Source organism: Pseudorasbora parva, chromosome 9 (assembly GCF_024679245.1).
Source record: "Pseudorasbora parva isolate DD20220531a chromosome 9, ASM2467924v1, whole genome shotgun sequence".
Taxonomy (NCBI): domain Eukaryota; kingdom Metazoa; phylum Chordata; class Actinopteri; order Cypriniformes; family Gobionidae; genus Pseudorasbora; species Pseudorasbora parva.
Window position 1 is genome coordinate 22,229,541 of NC_090180.1, and position 27,465 is coordinate 22,257,005.

Below are 27,465 nucleotides of genomic sequence, written 5' to 3' on the forward strand. Positions count from 1 at the left end.
CAGGGCGCAGTCGCGAGCAAAACGAAGCGATGGACGGTCAGCTCTTTCCCGAATAGCGAAGCAGCACTGCAGCAGAGCTACTTTTACCGACATTAAGTTACAGTGTGTGTTTGCAGACAGTAGCAGTAGAGAGCTGTAGTTCAACAGAACTGGTTCAGTAGTAATACTTCACTTACATCATTGCAGCATTAATGGTAATGCATGCAACGAATCCATCCAGACTGAATGATGGGTAAACAGACATTTACCTCCAGTTTACACCCTTCAGTTTTGCTTTTAAAGCTTAAACTAACTGCAAATCATGTTTGAAGAAATGTATTCTACGTAGTTTTTATGTTTATATACCTCTGATAGCAAGTTGTTTTTTTAATTTTCAGCGTTAGCATTGTAGCAGGCTAGCAGAGCGCGTTTCTTACTACATTAACTTTTTTGTCTTTCACAGGTGTAATGATCGAAGAGATCCACAAGCCTACCAGGTACACAGAGAAGTATTTTGTTTTTGAAAGCGGTTATATATTTGTCAGAGAAGCCGAAATTGTGTCAAAATTGGATTAGCCGGCTTTAGCATAACACCAGTGCTCACAGGCCTAGTTCCTGCTTGCTAAAAGAAACTATGATATACATTACACGTCATACTTTGTATATAATCGCGTTAAATTATCGGTATTTGGCAAATTACTTTATAGATTAACTAATCTACTATCTTAAATTGTCTGATTAGAGAGCCCGCAAGTTTGTTTTTTACTCAGCTAAACCTATTAACGTTACTGGATTCACAGTCAATAGATACTAGCTCATAATTCTCATTTACTTTTATATCTTATCAGATATAGTATTACATTTTATTGTGAATTTTCTTTGTGAGTTTAACAAACAGATAATCTGTGCAGATCATCTGGTTCCCTATCTAGGTTTGTTTAAAGGCACAATATGTAAGATTTCTTAAATTAAAATATCCCAAAAACACTAAAACAATTTTATATATTGTGTTGACTTGTGTACATGCATTATACCAAATGTTTCCAAGAATGTAAAACTGGCCGTATCTGTCCGTCACCTATCAATGACATCATATCCGCATTACCCTCAATTTCCGTATTTATTTTGTAGAAACTATGGAAACGCTGAAGATGCTTTTATATATTATGTGTTTTATTAGACAGGTTAGCAACTGTTTGGAGACATTCATCGACAGAAAATGAGTCGTTGTTACATAGCTCCACACAGTTAGTCTTATTGTTTAAATCTTGTTTTCACGATTTACTGCAAGTACCATGTTTCACCATGCCTAATATTGATGTAGCTTACAGCTGCCAAATGAACATAGAGAACACACTCAAATAATGTATCTAATATGATAAAACAGTACTGCTTTACCCCATATACGCATGGGAGGAAGAGGCAGAAGCTGTCGTCTGCAGCATAATAAAAATCGTAATCCAGGCGTCATCAAGCTACACCTTTGTTTTGAATAAGCGACCTCTAGCGGTGAAAAATTACATATTGTGGCTTTAATGAACATTCTATTTAAGTTTTTTTTTTATTATTATTCAAAAGCACTAGGGTTTCTTTCACGGCATTTGTAGTAAAATCATTTCCAAAGTTTCATTTAGTTAATTAAATAATATTGAAATTATCTACACCTGCTTTTCTCCTCAAGAATAAAAGTTTAGTGGTCTTTGTAAAAAAAAAGAAAAAAAAGTTGTCTGTAGTTCTTCTCTTATGCATTGTATTTTGCAGCCTGTCAAATATCAGTCAAAGAGTCACTCGGCAAATGACCATCGCCATGACAAGACGCGAGACTCGTCAGACTCCACGCCACCAACCAAAATGCTGCGGCGATCGGACAGTCCAGACAACAAGCACAGTGACGGAACAGGGCACAGTCAAACGAAAGCACTCCACGTTCACCGGCCCCGTGAGAGGGACAGCGGTAAGAGCATGAGCGAGATGTTCCACGTATGGTTAATGTCGTTTGCATGTTGGTCCTAATTCCTTAGAACCTTTAAAGTCTAATGGGTTACACAAAACAATGTACATTTAGTGCTTGTGATAAGCTTAAAGTGCTGTTATGCTTTTTCAGATGTCACCTTTCGTGTAGTGTGTAATACAGCTGTTTTGTAAAATGTAAAGGGTTCGAAGAGCAGAGAGCACAATAAATGTAGTTATTGTCTCTCAAAAGAAAGAAACGATACTGAACTGCTTGAGACGATTCGTCAAAAGTTGTTTTTGCACTGTCGGAATTGTTTTACAATAAAAAAATGTTACAGTGACTGTAATTTATTAATTTGTGTCAGGAGGGCACATCAGTCATGCTAAATCAAACTGGTATTTACCATTTCACATAAAAAGAAAATGCGCACTTCATAGTTTTCAGTCACGTGTAGGGCTGCAACAACTAGTTGATATAGTAATAATTCTCATTATCGATTAGTCGTGTCTGCCCTCTGTGCACACACAACTTCCACTAGTCACACCAAATTACAGCCCTGAATAATGCATTTCTATGGACAAAATGCCTCTAAAATAGTGAAGTGGAAACAGTGAGCTGCTGTGGGGAAGGTACGTGATCCAAGAGTCCAAAAAATAACGCTGTCTTAACTACACAGGAAGCCACGGCACGCAATACAAATTTGATTATGTAGCCTACTTATCCATTTCCTTAAGATTAATCTCTGGTGCCATAGCCTACACTTGCAGCGAGAGCCCGCACTCACACTGCTCTGATTGGCGGTGGTTTTTGTATTGATTTGTCGCATCTCGTAGTCACGTTGTCTGGTGTTGACCAGGGATGCTCATTTCGGTTAATTTTCCCGACTGACAACCTATACTCGTTAATCAATTATTACCCGTTAACTAATAAGTTTATAATATTGAATTGGCATTAAATAAAAATACAATTGACGAGTGTCTATGACCAATTAAAAAATGTTTTTCACATGTTTATTTTACTGTGCAAACATCAGAACATACAGAACAGCTCAACAACAGAACCTGGATTCACACGTTAGCACATTTTCATGCACATGCAGCGTTTCTGACAGAGAAAAACAATTAAATAATTTAAATAAAATGCATAAAATAAGTGGGCCTACACTAAATTAAGATGACAAAACGCAAATACACTGAATCCATTTGAAGCTTTGAACAACCGGAATAGTTTTTTCCCCCCGTCAAACAAAAATAGCAGGCCTACCTCAATCCACACCGTGACTGGTTTTTAATTGTTAAAAAGTAACATTTCTCAGTGATGTTGCTTAAGCTGAGTATACACTGTGCGATTTCTATGTGATTTCAGCAAGACTACCTATTCACACTGTACGAGTAGATCGCATGCGATGTAAAGCCAAAGCTCACGATTTATGTGCTCTCACTGCGCAGTCCGACCGTCTAGTGACCGCCGACGCCGAACGGGTGAAAATGCGCACTAAAACCCCCATGCCTTGCGACAATAGACCAGTGTGTATTGTAGCGATAGCCTATCAAATGCATCAGCTATCGCTATCAAGAGGTTTTAGAATTTATGTATAAAATTATTATTATTATTAGAGTAGGCCTAATTTTATTATTAAATTGATATTACATTAATTTGCACCTGCCCCAACAATTTCATAATGCATAATCAACACACTGCATAATAAAATAATACATCGATTACTCCTCAATGATTCAGTCTATAATATCAGAACACTGCAATAATGTCTCTGTAATAACTGTAATAAAGAGCATTTATCTAAAATTTATCTAAAAACAGCTTGTTTAACACGAACTGGGCCTACCTCTCTTCTGTTTTTTTCTCACAATATGGACCAAAAGAGAAATATTAAGAAAATAAATTAAAACAGTAGGCTATCAGCATGTTGAATTAGATTTATCTCTCGTTGTCTCTGAGAATATGCGCCGAAAGCTTTTCAGATTGAGACTGTTTGCACATTGCGTGATATTCACTGACTCGTGTTCATGAATCAAAAAGGAAGAAAAAAAGGACATGACATTGTGTCATGGAATAGCCTTCTAATTATCCATTTTACAACACAAACTGGAGGCATAACAGTTTACTTAATTTCTGCCATGTGATAACTGCTCTTTTTGTTTTCTTCCTTGCTGCTTTTACAAATTAAATGTTTAAACGTCTGCTTTTGCGCAGGCGCAGTGAGGGAAAATAGGGCAAACAGTTTGTGGCTTTACTTCAGCTGTGCGATAACCTCAAGAGGGGTGAGCAGAATTTCTGACACGCCAGAAATTCACCCGACTATCCGATTCAAGATCGGGAGAGGTTTGTCGCCTCTCGTTTCCCTCTGTACACTGCACGAACACCTCACGACGAACGATAAACCTGAAAATCAGCGCGACTTGGAATTCGGCTCGAAATCGAACGCAAAGCGCACCGTGTATGCCCAGCTTCAGTCTGGAGCACAGCCTGTTGACAGTTAGACCCGCGGAAGAAAGCCTTGTTGTTTACTTTCGTCTGTCTCCGCAGTGTGAGCCTCGAGGCTCCATGGCTCCGCTGACTGCTTGCACGACTCGTCTGTTTGGGGAAGTGTACTCGACGCACTCGGAGTTGTGCTGTTCTTTGAAACGACAGAGGACGACTCGGAGTAATTGTTCTATAAACCAAACCGAGAAGAACATGCGTGACAATGTTTATTTTAGTAAACTTGACCAAAACCACACTACGAAAAGCATTAAACAAGGCGTCAGATGGCACTGCCTGGTACCCGGGGAATACAGAGATAACGCCAGCTCGCTAGAGCGGACAGCCTCGGGAAGCGCCTTTCATTTGCTCCACCAGTCAGGAGCTTGTACTACTGCTGTATTGTAATACCACATAGCTTATTTTGCACATAACTTCGTCACCCGTTCTGTCGAAATAGTCTCACACAGTAGGCTTCTTCTTTCCCATTGCTTCATTTTGCGGAATGCCTGTTTGTGTGGTTTCATGTGTCGACGCACCCCGTGAGTAAACAAAAACAGTTTTTTTTTAACCATGCAGCAAACAAACACAAACGTGTAAAAAAAAAAAAAAAAAAACTTAAACTGTTTAACTGATAGTATTAATCGGTCAAAATGTTTTACTATTGGTTAAACAGTCAATATGAGCATCCCTAGTGTTGACAGATAAGTTGATTGTCGCTGGAATCTTGTCATGATCCTTTTAGTTAAGAAACGGTTTAAGAATAGTTTATTTTAAGCCTCAAGCTAAATGCATTATTGTTTAACAAATCCTGTCATGCCCTTTAACATGAGAAGTGTGTACAAAACATTCATTTTATAGGTTATATCCTTAGCTGTAAATGTTACTAATTCATGCAAGTATTTCCATTTTGCATAAAAATGTGTCCTGACAGTCTGCGGGCACGCACATGCGCCACATACAGACACCACATTAAGCACAAAAACATTAATTTAGAGGAAATATCTGCTGTTGGTTGCTAAATTTGGCTTTAAAAGTCATGTAGTTCTAGTGTTTTTTGAGAGTAGTAACTGTAAAGGGACAACAGCGTGTAATTGAATATAAATGCAAGACACTCTTATAAATGTTTCTTATAGCCTATTTACAGGATTAATAAGTAATAGTAATAGTTATTAGCGAATGTGTTCTGGTAATCAGTTTTTGTGTGTGTGTGTGTGTGTGCATCATTTTAATGTAGGGATTTAAACTACATTAAGCTTAATAACTTTTTTTGCACATAATGTATAGCACAGACATACACAGTATTAATCATGTTTTTATTATAGTAAAACCATGTTTTATGGCGTATTGATTGCCATTTGTATAACCATACAAATACCATAGTTAAACTGGATTTGAAGCAAAACCATGGTTAATTTTTGGTTACCATGGAATAACCCTATTATTTAGTTATTATAATTTTAGTTTGTTTTATTCGTTGTAAAACCATGGTTATTTTTTTAAAGGGAAGATTTATTAACTATGTATGTTTTCAAAGCACTTAGCTGACATGATTACTTGAAGGACACCATTGGGCACTGTGGAATCATGTTTTGTCAATAAAAAAACGACTTCTATCCGATTAATTGAAAAAATAATCAGCCAACTAATCATCAAAATAATCGTTAGTTGCAGCCCTAATCTGGAGGGTAAACATTTTCCATCTTAAAAACAAAAATATGCGAACAAGATGCAAGTTTTGGGTACTTATGATCTCACTAAAAACAGCGGGACGTTCTAAAATGCTTGACATCAAAAACACTTATAAGGAGGCACCAATAAGGATTTTAAACACAGATTAACTACGCAGAAAAGACTGTTAGAATTAACGGGCTGACCCAACCGCATATACGTAGGGTGAACCGATGGCAGTCTAGGGAGTAGTTTAATCCTTATTGGTGCAACACACCCTTAAAGTGCCTTAGTGCTAAAACACTGATATTAAAATATCAAATTCAGTTTACACCTTTTTGGTTTTGCATACTATATACAGGTGAGCGGATGAGCCCAGAATATGAATGCGGTGTTCTCTTTATAATGATTCTGGATGTAAAAAGTGCTTAATGGGAAACTTTGTGTTGCATTTTATTGTGTTCAATTGCCTGCTTGTACTAAGTATGCGTCATCAATATGGTGTATTTTGAATGTTGGTCTTAGTTTTAATATCAGTCTTGCTACACTAGAAAGGCTACAAACTTGGTAGAAATGATTGGAGGCTAATGGAGGAAAGCCTTGTTTTGCCCTCCAGGTGGGCGTTCCTATAATGGTAAGAAGTCACATGGAAAACTATGAATTTGAGTGAACTCTCTCGTCTCACTAGTCTATCCTGTTATCCTTTTACCAGAGCAACAGAGGAAGCTCACAAGAAGAAAACAGGAGTTATGAGTTATACAAGTTACCTGGAATGCTTTTTTTTTTTGACATTTGCGGATGCATTAGTCTGGGATCAACAAAGGCACAGGGAAGAGACAGATAAAACATTAAATCAAATAAATACTCGTTAATAATCATATATGATTTGGATATGTTCTTCAAACACACTCTGGTATTTTCCATAAACACGTGCATTAATTATCACAGGTTAGCATAAGTAGTGTTTTGCATCGCATAAAAGTATATTTCTGCTTCGGAATCCCATTGGATCGAAAGGAATCACCGGTTTCTGAAATTTAATTTTGAGCTGAAAATTGTTTAACCCTAAAAATGGCAAGGCCATAAAGAGAAATCAGAATTGATTTATTGCTATTTTCCATCATCTTAGAACATGAATACAATTTCATTTTTATTTTTTTGACTATAAAAAAGCATGATTTATTTGGGTTTAAAATTATAAATATATTATAGCCTAGCCTATTATATCCTACTGTACACTGTAATACGCACATTTATTGGGCCTATAAACTATCAATATGACCAAAACTTTGCTTAAAACCCTGTTGTACACAGTCTACTTCATGCCTCCTGTCCTCTGATTGATAGGTCATATTTTTTTTTCAGAAATCTTTAATGATTTTTAAAAAAGTAAATAATACTGTATGGGACTGAAGCAACTTTGGTTTACTGTAAATGTCAAATATGACAACAGGCAATTGTTTGAATTTGAATTTTTGTATTACTGCTAATGAAACCGTATTTAACTTTCTGTTTGATTGAGCTGACCCTCTACTGTACAGGCGTGTGTTTGGATTTCCTCAGCCTGAGGCTTATCTATTTCACTTTTAATGTGAAGAGGCATTTACATTTGCCAAAAATAGAACTTTACCTTTTTGTTGTTTTTGAAAAAACTGCCCAGGTGAGAAAAAGTAATGTAATGCATTACTTTTTTAAAAAGTGATAGTTACTTTTTTAGGGAGTAATCCAATATTGTAACTACTTCTAATGCATTTGCACTTGTAGGAATGCATGATATTGTGAATCCATAGTTTTGCTGTCTTAGACTTCACCAATTACTGTAATTACTCTTGAAAATGGACATGTTATACAAAATCCATCTTGGGTATGACATAAATTGAGAATTTACTTGATATTGATAATACGGATTTATTGAACAGATTTGATCAGCAGATTATAGTAAATCAAGCACCATGAAAACACAGGGCTTGCACTTTTGTGCTCCCTTTACTTCCTGTTGTTACCACAGTCATGAGGCTGCAACAGGTGCAGAGTACTGTTTATCTTATTAAATTATCTCATCAGAGGCCTCTTAGTGTTATGATATTTTTATTTATTTTTCTGATAGGCTGTTGCAGATGTTTATACCACACTTGCAACTTGTTTTTTTGTCTTTTTTGCATCTTGATGTGGCATAAAAATATTCTATTGAGAATTACCTTTTTTTGTATCTCAATTGGACAAAAATGTAGAAAAACAACAACAACATGATTAGAACATAAAAGTACATTAGGCTATGGCTTAGCCTCAAGACTATCAACTGGAAATGGATTTCCAGAATATTGTCTTGCTTCAGTGAATTATATTCTGCTAAAATTTAAGACCTAACATGCGTGCTACTTTGTTTTTGATAATCTCAATTATGTTTCAGGTGTCAGTTCTTCTCCCCAAGAAAACTCCCATCATGCATCCAGTTCTCACCCTCATTCAAACAGAACTTCAGAGATGGTAAGTTGTTTAGCCAGTGGGTTGTCTCGTCAACTAGTCAGTGTTAAGGAAGCGCTCTATAATTTAAGCTGGTTAAGGGTCATGTCACCCAGACACAGATCAGATGTGTTTGTTAGCAATGCTTAACCCAGCTCCGCAATAGAGCTAACAGGTATTCAACAAAAACTAAATGACTAATCTTTTATTCAGAGTACTTTTGTTTTGATAATCGATTAATCTGTCAACTGTGTCTTTGAATAATTAATTAATTGGACTTCAAAAAGCTGAATAGTATTTTTTTTATTACCTCTTGCCCAGTGTTTTCCTCTGAATAGTGTGCAAACTGAAGAATGCATTTGTGTAGGCTATGTTCTACATTATGCAAAAAGAGGGTTAAACACACATTTACCTATCTAGATATATTAAGTTATACCTCATTACAATCGTTCCTTTACATTTACGACTTGTGTTCCATGTAGCATTTTAAACATACATTTAATGTCCAACGAAATGCATATATTTATTGCACTGACAGAACAAGCCCTGTTAAACCATAGGCTGTGCACTTTAGATAAAGCTTTCTCATGTTTAGGATACCTTGAGCCATGCACTTTTCCTGCAGTAGCTAACTTCACTTCCTTCACTATATTTCAGATGTGTTTTATGCTTAGAAATGCTTTATTCTCTAGTTATTCATGACTGGTAGATGTTTCCATGAACAGCACCGGGGTGCGATGAATCAATCACATTTGTTGTCGTTCATTTTCATTATCGATTATAATCTATTAGTTGTTGCAGTTCTGCTTTTATTGAACAACAATGTCACAGTCACACACAAAAAAAAATACAGTTGGTGACAAAGTTTGTAAAAAACTGTATCTCCATGATGTTTTGTCTGACACCATCTTATATGAGGTGCCGTTAATTAATTACATCTTTAGATTATCCACCTGTTTCCAGCACGCAACAGTTAACAAAGTATAAGGCGTGATTTCAAATTCCTAAACAAATGACTTTCGAAAAGGGGTCAAAAAAATTCACATCACAACAGCTCACTATTGGCATAGTATTTAGTAATTAATTGTGAATTGTTTAGAGCTCTTGCTAAGTTCATAACTGACTTCCTCGTTGAATTTTTCACTTTTGTCTGATCCCAAATAACCCAAGAATTGTTACTATGATGCTAGTCTCAGCCTCAGGCGTGACGTCACGCCCACGGACCATTGGCTGATTCACAATGCGCACACACACTGGGAAACGCTTCAGAAGTTTCAAAGTCGTCATCTGATTGGTTGAATTCTACAGGATTTCTCGCAGACGTGTGTCTTGTTCTTTAACGGTTCTCCTGGAAACAAAGCTGCCATGACGCCAAACCCCCTCATGGAAGAAGAAAGCAGTCATGTTTACAACTGTGACAATAAGCGTTTAACAGGATCAACTAAAGGCTGGATTTTCAAAAGTATGTGATGTTCACAGCACAATTGTTGCAGTAAACTTTCACAATGTTCTTGAATTAAATAATTCTATAACGGTCTGGAGGACCTCGACCTTACGGTTTTATGCCTTTAAGACTTTATACGGAACAAAAAGAAATGTGATTGTTGCTTTACATGACGGTCAGATTCTTGGGCGGTCCTTTGGCCAATGAGAGCTGTGATTGTAGTCCAGACCTGTCATCAGATAGACCCAAAGGCCTGGCTATGTGAGACTACTGTGATGTGTACTTCAGTGTCTGTGACACTTGAATCAATCTCTTTACTGGTTGTTCAGTATACATTATAAATGGTATTCCAAATCAAAAATGTTACAACATTTTTTTTATTGTCAGTTATAAATGGTGAAATCTAATTGCAAGTTTGATTTGAGTAAGATTTTTAAAGCAGTGATGCTACAAAAAGAAAAGTCCAAGGAGTTGACCTTGCTAATAAATAGTTGTGATTCTCATCTCTGTTCCTAATGTTCTCAATGACAGATTTTCCTGCTTAGTCCTTCTCGATATATCAGTGTATGTCCTGTCTTTTTCAGCCCCGTGAGCCAGCAGATGACTGGTCAGAGCATATCAGTTCGTCTGGGAAGAAGTACTACTATAACTGCAGGACAGAAGTGTCTCAGTGGGAGAAACCTAAAGAATGGTTGGAAAGGTGAGTTGCTTAAGATCTCCTGTAACTGCCTCTACTCCTCTTGAGCCATCAACTGATGCCAGACTTCCTGTGTGAGCAGAGAACAAAGGCAGAGAGAAGGTGCCAAGACTACGGTTAACAACTTTCCCAAAGACAGAGACTACAGACAAGAGGCGATGCAGGCCAGTGCCACAAGTGCCCTCAGTAGTACAAGTAAGTCACAGAAATTAATTTATTTAGTTCCTTCTGATTGTATTATGTTTATAGTTCACTTTGCTGATGGTTTCAATGGTTCTGAACAAATTTTTCAAGTTCTGATTGTTTTTCCACAATCCTTTTCTTTCCCCAGAATCTACTTTAGCGGAGAAGCCATCCTCGAACTCTGGTTATTCTCAGCCTTTGTCCAGTAACCCCTCCAGCACATCCAGCTCCTCGTCGTCCTCCACAGTGCCTGTGTCTCCTGCCCTGCAGGCTTCAGCCTCCACTCTGCTTCAGGACCCAGCACTCCTCCGACAGCTTCTGCCCGCGCTGCAGGCCACCCTGCAGATGAACCACAGCAATGTGGATATGAGCAAAATTAATGAAGGTACTAATTGCTAATGCAGCATTGGTTTTGTTTTTGAGAGAATACACTTTGAAATTAAACATTTACCTGTTAGAGTTGCGTTGCTTTAGTTTTTTGGGGATTCATCAAAAACGTTCACAATAATCCCCATTAATGGAACACTCCACCGTTTTTAGAAATAGTGCTTGGTCAACTTCTTTCCGCATGTTCACTGCATGTTTCAGACTAAAGTACAGGACACACCAAGCCGACAGTCGGTTGATGTTTTTGAGCATCGGTCGGCTTAGTTTTTTCGGTGTGTTACAGAGAGAGAGAGAGAGAGAGAGAGAGAGAATATATTCTTATTGGCTGTTCAGCTTAGCAAACAAGTCTGTGCTCAGTAATAAAAGTGAAAGTGAGCAAAGCTGAGGTATAGACAGAAGGCTGTTTTACATAATCTTACCAGAGCATTTGAATGCACAAATATTTTTTTAATAACATGAGCTGTCTGGTATGCAGAAAGTCATCCACATGATTGATATTGAATATGGTAAGCAATTGCCTTTTTTGTTCACGGTTTGTATATCTGCAGTTCTAGTTTCAGGTTCCTTTTTTGAATGACGAAAATAAACTCTTGATGACTTGAGTTCATATCCGACAATTCACCATGACGTCACAACAGTAATGGACGTTCTTCGGGGTGGCAAAAGCCAAAGCATTCCTATGGCAACGCTAGGGGTGTGCGATACATATCGTCTGCGATAATATCGTAATTGTCGTCTTTACAAGGTACGATCTGACATTATCGATTATCTCCCTTACACACACCCAGAGAGTGTGTGTGCGCGCTCTACCTGATGTAGTCTTGTAGATTAGAGTACTGCAGGTGCCTGCTTTCACTACATGAGTCTATATCTATATAATTTAATATTTTTAATAAATATCACAGGAATAACCCAGATATCAGCATGATAACAAATGTGTTATTGATTTTATACAAGTATACTAAACAAGAATTAAATATTAAGTTACTTACATTTTAGACACCATATCGCCCATTTTTACTCCATTTCACCAACGAGAATAGTTCAAAATAAAGTCACAGCACTGTAATCACGTCTCTGAGCAATGCGTGATGTTTCCTTACTGTATGAATCAGCTTTTTGAACGAGTCATTTGAATCAATGATTCAGTGACTAAGATGGATTAAGATAGTCATTTGATTAATTCCTGAATTAATCAGTCGTTTGAATGAATCGGTTGAATCTCAATGACTCACTCATAAACAGTGACTTGCTGCTTCCTACTGGTGGTCTTAATTTTACATTTAAAGAAACTTTTCATTTTTTTAAACATTTTTTTTTAAATATCAGTATTTAATGTTATGTTTAAAACATCAAAAACTAGGTAAAAATGCTTATAAAAGGACAAAATACATCAATAGCACCAAGGTACCAGAACAATAACACAATCAGCGAAATATCGTCTAATTATCGTTATCGAGAAAATCCTAGAAAATATTGAGATATACTTTTTTGTTAATATCACACACCCTTAGACAACGCTAGTAAATTGCTTGGAATTCAGACACAGTTAACATGATTATTGAGGGATTGATTAACTAAGTCAAGAAATAGCAATACATGAAATGCCTAACCTTAGTCTAGTAGATACAGCGTTAGCTACCTTAATTTTTAAATGAGCCTCAGCCTACCATTAAGTAGTTATTTTAGTGACTGTTGCTGTTTGACTTAGTCTACAATATGTTAGGCTCTGGTAGTTGGTCTATTTCCCTGCTATCTTTATCGTTTTCTGTAGCTCGGAGTAAGATCAGATGGCACAAATGTGAGCTTTTGACGGTGAAAACGCTATAGACTATAGCACTACTCCGCTAATGTTAGGCATTCACTCAAACGAACTCGCGGTGATAAAGAAGCCAATGTGGTACATGCATCAATCATCTATCAGCAGAAGCCTAACACTATTTTGCTTTTCCCATTTCTTCCATTTACATTTGATCAGTAGCTTACATGACACTAGAAGTTCTGTCTCTTTCTTGTATAATACTTTGACTTCAAGGCAGTGACTCGCAATGAGTTCAATATTCAAAAGAGACCTTACGTTTACTAATATTAGTCTTGAATTTCCCCAGCTGAAGATAATTATACTCTGCTATGATTTTGAGAATACTTCTCTGTAGCACTACTTTTGATGACATCCACTCGCTTTAACCTCTCATCAACAGACTCCGCTTGATATATTTAATTCTTCCTGATTGAAATCGATAAAATCCTACACCTTTTGCTGTATATCTGACAACCGCAACCCCAAACACAACATATTTTCGTCATAGTTTCAGCTTTAATCTACAACAATGTTTTCAATTATGTAACTGTTTACAGTAGCCGGCTAGATCTATTCAGTTGGTCAGTAGAAGCTGCCCACGTTCTGTCACCTGGAAATATCTGGGTGCTGATTGTTTGCAAACATTCTGAAATGCCGTATAGGCCGACGTTTAGTGACAAGCAGGTGCACAGCAGAACGCACATGCTAGTGACGATCGCCTTTATTTCTTTTGGTGTATTCTAGTGTTGTCACGATACCAAAGTTATGACTTCGATATGATACCAGACTAAAATACCTTGATACCGATACTAAATCGATACCACGGTAAAATAAAAAAAATAGAATAATTAATATGACAACAGAGCTTATTATTATTATTATTTTTTTACTAAAAATTCAATTGGCCAGCATGTTCTTTCCCCGTTTTGACAATTTCCTCCTCTTATTGCTATAATAACTACATGCCAGTGTGAACATCCTTTCAGAGATTACATTATCAATCATGTTATCATTAATCTAACCTTTCACTTCTCAACGGGTTGGGATGACCAAAATCTTATTTCATGATACGAGTAATTTAATATTTTTTAAGTGTAATTTTATAATATTTTTAATTGTATCTTTGTTTTTAAAAATAAGCAAAGAAAATGCAAATTACAAACAAGATGACACAAACAGTGCTTTATTTTTCAGCTACATTAGGTCTATTTAACAGTAGCAAGTCAAGAAAGAACTTAAATAATCAAATATAAAACTCCTTACTTAGTCTTTACTCTATAATTTAACAATAAACTGATTCTTAATAAATTTATTTTAGTTATTTAGCCAAGCATGTGGTAGTTTTCTATTTTTCATTCGTGTTTGATTAACATTAAATCACACAGAATATTAGGTCTCTATTAAGACCTGCACGGATCTAATTACCTCAGCTGTATACATTCACTAAAGACATATCCGACTGTGTTTACCTGAATACTCGCCAGACCATGCATTTTATATATTTTTGACCATTCAAACCCAAATAATAATCCGTGAAATATCTGAATGGCGATCGCATGTTTGTTGTCTGAAAGGCGTGTACGCGCACTTCAGGTCAGAGTCCGGCAGCGCGAGCACGTCCCGCACAACGCTTTTTCTTCTCATGCGCACATATTTCTGTTCCTTTCTTTATCGTGCGCTGCGAGTATATATTTAACTGTTCTACTTACGTTCCAATGTTTAGTGAACGGTGGAAGCAGAGCTCTGCACACAAGTCCTGACACCTGCTGTCACACATCCCCATAAATTAAAAAATCGGGCTCGCCCCGATCATATCAAACATATTTGATATTTATCGGGATGAGCAAGATCGTAATAACGTCAGTACTGTCACAATAGCCAACAGGAAACAAGTCTACGACGAGACGGACATTTTGAAATGGCGACCGCGAGTTGAGTTGCCGTAGTTTGCTGTAGCTCTGAGAGAGAGAGAGAGAGAGAGAGAGAGAGAGAGAGAGAAAGAGAGAATATCAGCATTTCTTGCTTTTTATTTGACAGCACAAATCTATTACACTGTAACAGGTGAAGATTACGGTAAACGATAACGGTTAACATTCTAGCACACTAGTGTGACCTAGCGCAGTGGTTTTCAAACCTGTCCTGGAGGACCCCCAGCCCTGCACATTTTATATGTCTCCCATATTTGGCACACCCACTTCAGGTCTTGCAGTCTCTACTAATGAGCTCATGAGTTGAATCAGATGTGTTAGATGAAGGAGACATACAAAATGTGCAGGGCTGGGGGTCCTCTAGGACAGGTTTGAAAACCACTGACCTAGCGCTCGTGAAGGGTTCCCCTAAAATACTTAGAAATAAGAAAACAATAAATGACAGTCGTCTGAACGTTCCTTCACTTTATTCTCGGTCACACACGAAATAACCAGCCCGATAAACCTGCTACACTCCAGTACAAAAAGTGCGCATGCACGCACCACCTTTATACGGCAAGCCCCTAGGGGAAAAATACATTGCACACACACACACAGCTTTACACAACGAGCGCCAGAACGACAGAATCAAATAAGGTCAATAAAATTACCTCCATTTCTCGCTGAAGAACTGACAATCCATGTTGAGCCGGTCTCCACGACCCTTGTCTAATCCACACTGGTTTATTCTTACGTTTTTGGTTTTTCTCACAACAAATGATCATTGTTCATACAGCAAGTTTTCATGCTACAGTAGGCCTATGCATTTTGTTTTCCCGCTTACGATCTGCTGCGTAGATCACGTGACGCACTTCCTCTGGCACGATAATCGTAATATTTTGTAGTGTGTGATGCTCCTCGATTTTCAAATCGTGTAGTGTGAGCATGTTTAAGACTTGAGGGAAGAAAATCTGCAAAGATTCTCCTGAAGTGTGTGCTGCAACCAGATTTTACAATCGGATAGGATTTTAAAACTTTGATTATGGCAGTTTATTGCCTACAAAAACGGCCGTTTTGGACTACAACAAGCTTCTTCCCGGGTTGGTGACATCATAAACCCTTGCTATTAACATAAACATTCCCCCAGATGCGGCAGTGTCCTGATGACGTCGTCGAGGCATGACAGCTGAAGACCAGATGGAGGTGATCGCTGCAGCACCATGCAGGAGGCAAACTACGTTTTCCGGGCACTTCTGTGGACACACCGGGGTCGGCACAGAAGTCCAAGCCGTACCAGGGCTGCAATGCAAGAAGGAACAGTGACGCAGCCGAGACGTGTAACATCTTAACAACATGCCGGAAGCTGATGAAGCTAGGCCGGTGCAAACTTCTCCAATCAACCGGCAACCTTAGCCACCAATGCAGTTCAAGCCTGAGGGAGAACACCAGTGAGCAGCCAACACCCAGAAGCGAGAGCAGCCGCAGCGAGCAACATGAAATGTCCTTTAAACCAGAAGCAACCGCAACAATTCAAACAAAAACAGAAGAGAAGCGGTGAAAAATGGTGAACAACGTCCTCTCAGTGGCCGCCAGCAATCAGCAACAGTCCCAATTGTAGCTCTGTGTTAGACTAGTCAGTCATAATAAAATAAAATAAATCTAATCTAAATCCAAATGTACAGTTAACATGATTTGTGGGTGGAGAAGTGGCGAACAGACAACGCCAGCGTCCTCAACCTTCAAAATATGATAGCAGTTCATTGTGACCAAGCTAAACCTTTACAAACAGGAGACAAAAGTACTTGTTGCTTGTGCACGTGAGTGACAATCATGCATTGTGAATGATCAAAGATAAATTCAGAGAGAATTGCTGACGAGTCGCCAACACCCGTGAGAAATTTGGTATGCTAAATATCTGGACCTGTTGGCGATTCAAACTCCTGCTGTGTGAAATGTGCTCTGACTGAAAATTACTTTGCAATGACATGCTTTTTTCTTTCTCTCTACAAATCAGCACACAGACAATTTGAAGCAAACGTGCAGTTTATCATTTTTAAAAACAATTCCAGGTCTTGCGCGAGTTTGACGCACATGCGATCTTGCGTTGTTTACTTGTCACATCACACGTGTAGTTGGGAAACATAGTTTGCTCACTGGAGAGTGTGTTGTCGGCGATTGTTCCTTCTGTATAGTCATGCAGTGTGAAACTCCATGTCGCCGATCCATCGTGCAGTGTGAACACAGCAGTGACTGAATGATATCCCGGATAGTCATGCAGTGTGAAAAGAGTAGTGACCCTGAGTTTAAAAATCTTGCTGTCTGAACTAGACTTTAGGAAGGAAGAGCCCTTGATCATGAAGACATGCCCCCTAGACCAGGCAAAACTCAGTGTCTAGACTAAAGGACCACCACAACCAGTGTCTAGAGTTCCCAACCCTTCTCCAACACTTATACCTGTAGTTTTCAAACAAGCCTGAAGGACTTGATTAGCTGAGTCAAGGGTTTTTAATTGAGGAGAAAGCTAAACTTTTCAGAGCTGTGATCTTCTAGTTTTGCACAGCTGCCCTAGACCATTTAATTGATTTCCTTGATGTATTTTTGCATGATCAGTTTGGTGTGTTCTCTTGAGTCGTCTCTGCAAGTTTACTGAATTCAAACCCATTTGAGCCAGTGAGTTGTTTTCATAATTCATATTGTGTTAGAAAACATTCATAAGTAAAATCCTCAATATTTGGGCATGAGTTTTTTTGTATTCTTTGAAAGCAAATAAGAAAGAACTATACAAATGCTCTTCCCTGTAGTCATTAAAGGGGTCATCAACTGGCTTTTAAACTTAAGATGTTTGCATGTTTTTTAGATTCAAAAACATCATAATGATTAGTAGTAATAGGCTATTTTCTACCCTGGTTTTTAGCCTAGCTCTTTAAACGCTCTGTTTTTTATGGGGGTACCGCATTGAAGACTTGGAAGTAAACGCCCACTGCTATGAGTAGATAACAGTTGTACATATAATGAGCTTCGGCTTCCTAGTCATTACACGTGAGGAATTGTTTTGAAAACTTCCAAGGTGGATAAACTGCAAACGGAATGATTTGCCCACGGGGCTTGCAAAATTTCTTTCTCAAGCAAACAATGATTTATCTCCTTTTTTTATTATATATCCCGATCCGTGGCTATAACCGTGCGAGCGCAATTAAAATAGTGGGAGCCCTGGCCCATACATGTTCATGTCTAATGAATCACAGGACAATGAACCAACAACACCTCAAATACAAAGGACAGTCTGTGACAGCGTGGAAGTTATGTTGAATTAGACGCATACATAATCATTAGATGTCAAATGTAACAATGCAATAATATCACAAATAAAAAAAAGTTTTTAAATTGCTTGGAATTTTGATTTATCTAACATGCCAGGCATATGTGGGTGGGCGGGATTAAGTTATTAGGCTTTTATCGTCTTCTGTTAAAGCGGCGTTTCCCTGCACTCAAATGTCTCGGGGAAGCACATTTTCAGATCGATCGTATGCTGAGCCAGCTGTCAATACAAAATGTTTTTTGTTTTGTTTTTTTTGGACAAACAAGGAATTTTTCAGCTCTGAAACTCAAAGGATTGTCTTATATTTAGATGACCTTTTATATATCAAAAGCTGAAGGGAAAATTGATTTCTCAGTTCATGACCCCTTTAATACTCAAGGTTAGGCCTTCATCTAAATTGCTATAAATGTTGTGGTTTAACCATTTTGACACATTGACAACTACTTTTTGCACAATATGTGGCATCTTCTCTCCACATGGTGAAACACCACAAGCCAAAAGGCTATAGCCTTTCAGATTGCTTTCAGTGTGTAGCACTGCTTTGACTGTATGCGTGTCTTTTTCTGTCTTTGTCTTCCTCCAAGTCCTCACAGCCGCTGTCACACAAGCTTCCTTACAGTCTATGCTTCATAAGCTTCTCACTGCCGGACCGTCCGCTTTCAACGTCACTACTCTGCTTTCCCAAGCTGCTCAGCTTTCCACACAAGGTACGGCTGAAGTCCCAGTCACCCTCCACACCTCCCCTAACTGATGTGCTGCCGTGCAACTAATACACTTTTTTTTTAAATCTTTTTTTTAGAAAGGAACTATGTGAACATGTTTTACAATACTTCACATTCAATTGTCTAGCTGTGTTCATCATTCCTACACACCCAAGGCTATGAGCACAAACATGTTGAATTATTTAAAGGGATAGTTCACCCAAAAATAAAATTTGTCATTACTCACCCTCATGTTGTTCCAAGCGCATAAGAGATTAATTAATCTTCAGACCACAAATGAAATGAATTCTGAGATCTTTCTGTTCCTCCATTGACAGCTATGCAACGAACACTTTCAAGCCCAAAAAGGTAAAGACATTATTAAAGTAATCCATACTCCAGTTGTTTAACCTCAATTTTATGAAGCAATGCGAGTGCTTTGTTTGCACCAAAAAACATAATTTACTACTTTATTTATAAAATATTAATCTACAACACGTGTTCACGCAACACCTGCTTGTATCAATGACACGTAAACCTGGTGACTGTGTCGGAGATTATTTTGTTAAATTAAGTTGGAAATTAAATAGTTTTGCACAAAGCAGTCACATTGCTTCATAAAAAAAAGGTTAAACCACTGGAGTCACTTGGATTATTTTGTTTTGTTACTACCTTTCTGACATTTGAAACTGGTTGTGTAGGCTACCAATGGAGGGATAGAAAGCTCCCATCCTCATTTGTGTACAGAAGATGAACAAAAGTATTTCAGGTCTGAGGGTGAGTAATTAATGACAATTTGCATTTTGGGTAAACTATCCTTTTAAGCACTTTTATATTATATAGGAGAACTTAGACTTGGTTCCAGAATAAGAAGCAAACAAACAAGGATTCAGTATACTTGTTATATTGTAAATTATAGCAATCCAAAACTGGCAGATCAACATGTTTTAAGCCCTTTCATGTTGCTTTTTGTATGTATTGTTGTGCAAGATTATTTACTGGATTCTGTCCTATAACTGTGTTTCTAATGAACAGCTCAACAATCCGGTCAGTCACCTATGTCATTAGCATCAGATGCCTCTTCACCGAGGTCATACGTGTCTCCTAGAGTCAGCACGCCTCAGACCAATGCTGTCTCTAAACCACTGCTCAGTTGCGCATCTCTCTCTTCACAACCAAAGGTCAGTATCACTTTTCATTTTATAAGCTTCTCTGCTGCAGTGGCTCCAGAAAGTGTTTGGACACTTAAGCCACTTAATTTAAGAATGTTCTTCAGTCATTGCATTAGATAACAAAATATCAAACCATGTGGCATCTGCTCTGACTTTCAGCAAGTAGTCAACTCCTCCAGACTGCAAATCTTGGCAGAAGTCATTTGTGTATGCCAGCCTTTAAATACAGAGCAAGTACAAGTGTTACTTAAGCCACATTACATTAGTTATGGACTTGTTCCAGTAAGTTTGACAGCCAGAATGTTTTTTTTCTTTTTTTCTCTCTCTCTCTCTCTCTTCAAAAGTCCCTTATGTTTTTTTTTTTTTTTCATCTGAAGGTCAAAAATTCCCTCCACAGTATGATTTCTCCCAAATTAGCATCCTGTGATTGTGATCGTCAAAATTGCATTACATCCCGCTAAGGATTAAAAGACTATTAAAAGATGCTGTTAAATATAATTTTCAAAACTTATTTTGGGGCAAAATTGGGATTTTGACATCCTGGGATTTTTAACGACCACAGAGAGTCAGGACCTCAGTTTAACGTCTCATCCGAAAGACGGAGCTCTTTGTCAGTATAGTGTCCCCATCACTATATGGGGTGTTAGGACCCACACAGACCACAGGGTGAGCACCCCCTCTCTGGCCTCACTAACACCTCTACCAGCAGCATCCTTGTTTTCCCAGTTGGTCTCCCATCCAGGTACTAGCCAGGCTCAAACCTGCTTAGCTTCAGTGGGAAACCAGTCTTGAGCTACAGGGTATTGTGTGCAACAATGCATAGATTTAATTTGGTACATCAATTAAATGTGTAACGATACACTGATGTAATATCGATGTAATGTGTAAAAACTTCGATACCATTTATACATTTTAAACGGCACCTTTGTTTTCACACTCCACATTTTCATGCAATGTCAGTTTATGCATTTTCGCCAATGCGTGCATTCTCATTTAAACTACCTTATAGAGCTTGTGAAAGACGCTTAGGAGTCGGGACAGTTGCTGTCACTGTCCAATCAGGTGCTTAATCATCACTAAATTTGATCAGTTGTTTGTGTTTAAGGCTTTGCAGAAATAACACGAAAGAGAAGCGCGCACACAGTTTGCCCCATCACAAGCAAACACACAAATTGGTCACTGAACTGAATTTAAAACTGTTAAAGGGTTAGTTCACCCAAAAAGGAAATTTATGTCATTAATGACTCTAATGTCGTTCCACACCCATAAGACCTCCGTTCATCTTCGGAACACAGTTTAAGATATTTTATATTTATTCAGAGTGCGTATCCAAGTGTATGCACACTGCATCTTCAGAAAGGGAATAAAACCATCAAAGTAGTCCATATGTGACATCAGTTGGTTTAATTAGAATCTCTTGAAGCATCGAAAATATATTTTGGTCCAAAAATAGCAAAAACTACAACTTCATTCAGCATTGTCTTCTCTTCCGCGTTTGATTTCAAACCTCAAATAAAGATTCAAGCGGTCATAAATCAGTGTATCGATTCTTGATTCAGATCGCCAATGTCACATGATTTCAGCAGTTTGACACGCGATCGAATCATTAATCAATGTGCTGAGATTAATTATTTCAGAACACGCAAAAGAGAAGACAATGGTGAATATATATATAATAAGATAGATGAACGGAGGTCTTACGGGTGTGGAACGACATTAGGGTGAGTCATTAATACACTGCACTACAATATATTTTCCCTTTGTGTTTTGAACTTTGAACAAGAAGCACTGCGCTGGTTATTTTTGATCTAAATCATCCCATGTAATAAAAGTGGCCAAAATTGTTCTTTTGCTATCATTCTTTTAAATAAATGCCAATTTGGTTTGATATTTTATCTAATGCAATGACATTCATACTTTTTAGAGAGTTGTGCTGCTCTAGCTTTATACTACATGTATATGCCATTATTCAGTTTAGATCTTTGTTCAGATTTTCTGATCTCTGTTGTTCTTTAAATTCAGGTAAGTTCATCAATTCAGAGACAAGGATCAACGTCCCAGCAGTCCGTCAGCTCTGACAAACCTCTGGAATTCAGTGATCCCCGTCTTCACAGGCAAATGTACGGCTCTCTCAGTGGAAGCTTTTGTTTGTTTGTTTGCAATGGAGAAGCATCTTATCAGATGTTGTCTTACAGCACCATCTACCTGTTCAGTGTGGAAGTGCAACCAAATGGATCTATGTTTCTACAATTACAAAGAAATAGCATTTATATAAAACCTTAACGCATAAAATTGAATAAATAAATACCTGTGTATACACACACATACCACATGAATATTATATAAATATATTGGGTGATGACACGTTTCTCTGAAACAGACCTGTATTTCAGCTCTATTTTTAGTGTCCCCACCTTATTGATTTTAATAAAAAGCAAAAACTCTAAAAATCACATGTACATAAGTATTCACAGCCTTTGTTCGATACTTTAATGCACCTTTGGCATAAATTACAGCCTCAAGTCTTTTTGAGTATGATGCTACAAGCGTGACACACCCCTTTTTTGGCAGTTTCTTCCATTCTTCTTTCAGGACCTCTCAAGCTCCATCAGATTGGATGGGGGAGCATTATTGTTACATCCATTGTCAGATCTCTCCAGAGATGCTCAGTCGTGTTCTGGACTCTGGCTGGGCCACTCAAGGACATGCACAGAGTTGTCCAGTAGTCATCCTCTGTTATCTTTGCTGTGTGCTTAGGGTTGTTGTCCTGTTGGAAGATGAACCTTTTGCCCTGAGGTTCAGTGCTCTCTGGAGCAGTTTTTCATCAAGAATGTCTCTGTTCATTGCTGCATTCATCTTTCCCTAGATCCTGACTAGTCTCCCAGTGCCTGCCTCTGAAAAACATCCCCACATCATGATGATGCTGCCACCACCATGCTTCACTGTAGGGATGGTATTGGCCAGGGGATAAGCGGTGGCTGGTTTCCTCCAGACATGATGCTTGCCATTCAAGCTAAAGAGTTCAATCTTTGTTTCATCAGACCAGAGAATATTGTTTATCATGGTCTGAGAGTCCTTCAGGTGCCTTTTGGTAAACTCCAGGTTGCCTTTTACTGAGAAGTGGCTTCCGTCTGGCCATTGTACCATACAGGCCTGGTTGCTAGAGTGCTGCAGAGATGGTTGTTCTTTTGGAAGTTTCTCCTCTCTCCACAGAGAAACACTGGAGCTCTGTCAGAGTGACTATCGGGTTCTTGGTCACCTCCCTGACTAAGGGCCATCTCCCCGATCTCTCAGTTTGGCCAGGCGGCCAGGTCTAGGAAGAGTTCTGGTGGTTCCAAACTACTCCCATTTACGGATAATGGAGGCCACTGTGCTCATTGGGACCTTCAATGCTGCAGAAATGTTTCAGTGCCTCGATACAATTCTGTCTCTACATACAATTCCTTTGTGGACATGAGCTGTTAACTGTGGGACCTTACATAGACAGGTGTGTGCCCTTCCAAATCATATCCAATCAACTGAATTTACATGTGGTCTCCAATCAAGTTGTAGAAACATCTCATGGATGATCTGTGGAAACGGGATGCACCAGAGCTCAATTTTGAGTGGCATGGCAAAGGCTGTGAATACATTATTATTATTATTATTATTATTATTATTATTATTATTATTATTATTATTATTTATTTTTTTAAATATAAATAAGATTTTCAACAAGTTTATTCCACATTGTCATTAATAGGGTATTGTTTGTAGAATTGAGGAAAATAAGAATGAATTTAATCACATAAAAAAAAATCCTATCTAATTCAAGCTTTATAATGGAAGTGAATGGCAGCCCCAAATTTGAGGGCCAAAAAAGTGCATCCATCCATTATACATGGTGGGTTAACAAAGTTCTTCTGAAGCAAATCAATGGGGTTTTGTAAGAAAAATATCCATATTTAACACGTTCTAAAGTAAAATGTCTAGGACCGCCTTCCGTATTCAACTTAAGCCGGGTGCACACTGTTCGATTTTGGCCACGATTTGGCCATCTGAGACAAATTCGTATGATGAGCCTAGGCTAAAATCTGACGTCTTTGATCGTTAGTTTGACATGTTCACCCCCAGCCGATTAATGACCGCTGCAATCAAATTTGACCTCAGACGAAATTCTGGCAGTGTCAGAAGATTTGCTGCACAATCCTGCAGTGTGACTTCTACGACAACCAAAATATATTTTTTCAAGACAAACTATGACCAAAACGAGAGCTAGAGATTTCTTTGTAGCCACCATTTCAGTCCTACGTGTAATGCAGCTCATTGTCGCCAAACGCGCCATTCATTGATTATATAAAACTCTGGATGAGTTTTCTTGCATGCGGCCGTTTTTAGTGCGGCCTTGACTATCGTACAGTCGGACATTAATGACAGCTGAGATCTTACCGTGCGTTCAAAATTCGCTCTTGCCGCCCTGACAACGACGCTGTAGAAAGCTCCGTGGACGTGCTGCCACTCTGACGTAGATCGAATGTTTTTTTCTTTTCTTAAAGTGTATTTAAAGAGGCCGCAAATCAAACAAGCATGTTGATGGATATACTAACCACAAGTAGGGTATAAATTAACTTCATGAAATCGTTTAAATGTGAAAGTAAGAATTAATTGCATACCCGCTGAACAACGAGCGTTCTAGCGTCTGTCTGTAAAATAGTCTTGCGCGACTTCTTAACAAATTACACATCACTATGAATGATCTTGTCATAAATGATAGGGAAACCCGCACAGCAATGATCAACCTCTGCTACAATTTGCTTGGGAACTAATGTGGTCGGAACCAAAGTTTACAGGCCTGCGTTATCTGGATTTCTCTCAAGCGGAGCACTTCTACATTCTGACTCGTTGCCGCTGAACCGCGTCATAGCTCATTACCATAAAGTTGAGCTGATTTCAACTCTCCTCCACGCCCAAATCGTCCAAGATGCACCGCGCCGCTCTTGCCGGAGCTCGCCGCCCGGCTCCTATTGAAAATGAATGACTTCCGGCCAGCTTGCCGCTCTCGCCGCCGGCGGTGTGAACGCACAGTTACAGTCTGACATGGCTTACATCGTGGATCATGTTCATACAGTCTGACAAGCAACATTCGCAAAGGATTTTGAAAAACGCATAAGTGTGCAGCACCCATTAAGAAGAAAGTGTAACACCTCTTTAATTCAAAATGCTTGCGCTACGTTCTAGTGATGAGTCGTACCATTTGCGCTGTTTTTGTAAGTTGAATATGGAAGGCAGTCTGCCATTTACTGCCATTTATAATGCTTGGAATAGCCAGGATATATTATTTATTTACTACATTAATTCAAGTTCTTATTCTGTATTTAATTGTATTTTAATAATGACTGTTTCTTTTGTTTTATAGCAGCCAAGAGGGATTGTCGAGCTCTAATGGCAGTGCAGGCATCAACATTCCCGCCTTAAGCAGCACCTCTCGAACCCAAAGCACTTTCACCCCTTCTCTAGCATTGCACTTTGATGAAAATCTCATCAAGCATGTTCAAGGCTGGCCTGCAGAACATGTGGAGAAGCAGGTATGAACATGCCTTTGTCTCTTCAAATGGTTATCGATCTTCTAAAGATCAAACATCAGTTCTCTAACTGTTGAAGTTCTTCTCTCCTTCTGAATTTCCCAGGTGTCACGGATGCGTGAGGATATCCACAATATGGGAACCCTCTACATGTCAGAGATCTGCACCGAGCTGAAGAACCTTCGCTCTTTAGTGCGAGTATGTGAAATCCAGGCCACATTGAGAGAGCAGAGGTCTGTATTAGTTTTAATGGATCAACAATGACAAACTAAATTACTTTTAGTGAATTCCTTTTATTTGCTTGCACACAGGATTCTGTTTCTGAGACAGCAGATCAAAGAACTGGACAAACTGAAGAATCAGAATTCCTTCATGGTCTGAGAAGGCTGGCTGTGGAGCTCATGGCTCATGGCTGTTTGGACTCCTGCTTATAGCCCAAGCTCTCAGATCCGCAGTCGAACTACAGGTCGCAATGCCTGAAACGGGACCGTGAGATAGGAAGCTTTACAAATGTACTTGGGCAACACGAAGCCCTGAGATCATAGATTAATTTCACTGTCCTTTTACATACATGGCTTCTCTATTCTCAGATCCACAGGCAATCAGAGAAGTGTTCAAAGAACGCGCTCTCCAACCCAGACTAACCTGTGAGGAATCATGCGGTGGATCTGGCGATTCATGTGCTGGTTTCTCAAGGTTATGCCTGTGTTAATGGATCTTAAATTTCACTGTCACACTGGAGACATAAAATCTCCCGTCCTCCAGTGACTGACAGCGATTATGAAAGATGTTAGAAGGGCTATCTGTGCACAAGGACGCTTTCAGCTGTGCTGGCATTTATCAAAGTGACCAATTAACATAAACCCAATAAAATTCTGAGTGCCCATTCTCAAATGTGAGCATGACTGGCTGATTCTCTGCCCCTCAGAAGATTAAATAGAAGTGGTCTTCTTTCATTCACAGCAGAAAAACCGAATGGGTGAAGATTTCTCAACTGGTGATGTGGCACTTAAAAGCTTTTGCCGATGCGGTGGACGCACATTTTCTGAGTTTCTGACCCTGATGAAGGGTTTTTGTCACTATCTGCCTTCGATGTTTCTTGTTCTTTGCAGTGCTGTTACACATCTAACTGAGATTACTTTTCATGCTGCACCCCAGCACTGTTTTGACTCTTTTTGTATTAATGTTGTTTTGATTTGTTTGTATTTGCTCAGTTGTTTTTTTTTACTCATGTAAATGAGTTTAGTCATTCCCATATTGCCCGGTTTTGGGTGGTGCAATGAAAGGACTCCGTATTTTATACATGAGCTGTGGTTGCACATCAAAAATGCATCTTTTAAGGACGAAAGAGGACCACTGTCTGGGACCGTCTGAGCCGACCAGCGGGAGAAGGGTATCGCGAAGGACAGGATGCGATTGCATTTTCTCATCTTTTACGTAAAATATCAACCAGTCTTTCAATTAAAAAAAAAATCTGTAAGCATTTAGTCAACTTGTCAGTTTGTATTTGACAAGGATGTGAAAATATGGCAAAACTGGTGATTCCTCTTTGATGTTTGCAATGTCATTCATAGTTTTTGCGCCATTGTTCTTTCTTGTCTTTACTGCCCTCTAATCCAGGGTTTGACCTTAGACCAATTTTAATGCAATAGGCTGTAAATGGACTTTCAGAATAGAGATGATGGGTATGTTGCTTTGTATATGGTTTCTAAAAGCTACAGGAAATAAACAATTACCACATTGTG

At 38.6% G+C, this 27,465-nt stretch overlaps 1 protein-coding gene across 2 annotated transcripts; it reads left to right on the forward strand.

Annotated features, from left to right (window-relative positions):
• On the forward strand, window positions 1–27,465 carry wacb (WW domain containing adaptor with coiled-coil b). 2 transcript variants are annotated; one of them, XM_067454337.1, is made up of 13 exons: window positions 5–232; window positions 443–476; window positions 1,741–1,933; window positions 8,496–8,572; window positions 10,577–10,692; window positions 10,772–10,884; window positions 11,021–11,257; window positions 18,871–18,993; window positions 20,023–20,168; window positions 22,182–22,279; window positions 25,555–25,723; window positions 25,826–25,953; window positions 26,032–27,465. In XM_067454337.1, the coding sequence occupies exons 1-13, from the start codon at window positions 192–194 to the stop codon at window positions 26,099–26,101; spliced, it is 1,545 nt and encodes a 514-aa protein (XP_067310438.1). In that variant the 5' UTR covers window positions 5–191; the 3' UTR covers window positions 26,102–27,465. The 2 variants fall into 2 exon arrangements, with proteins under 2 accessions (XP_067310439.1, XP_067310438.1); XM_067454338.1 differs by lacking the exon at window positions 18,871–18,993 and having other exon boundaries at window positions 1–232.

Coding starts and splice junctions, on each gene's coding strand:
- wacb (XM_067454337.1), top strand. CDS start 192: ATGGTAATGCATGCAACGAATCCATCCAGACTGAATGATGG. Junction 10,693..10,771: donor CCTAAAGAATGGTTGGAAAG/GTGAGTTGCTTA, acceptor CTGTGTGAGCAG/AGAACAAAGGCAGAGAGAAG. Junction 25,954..26,031: donor GCCACATTGAGAGAGCAGAG/GTCTGTATTAGT, acceptor GCTTGCACACAG/GATTCTGTTTCTGAGACAGC.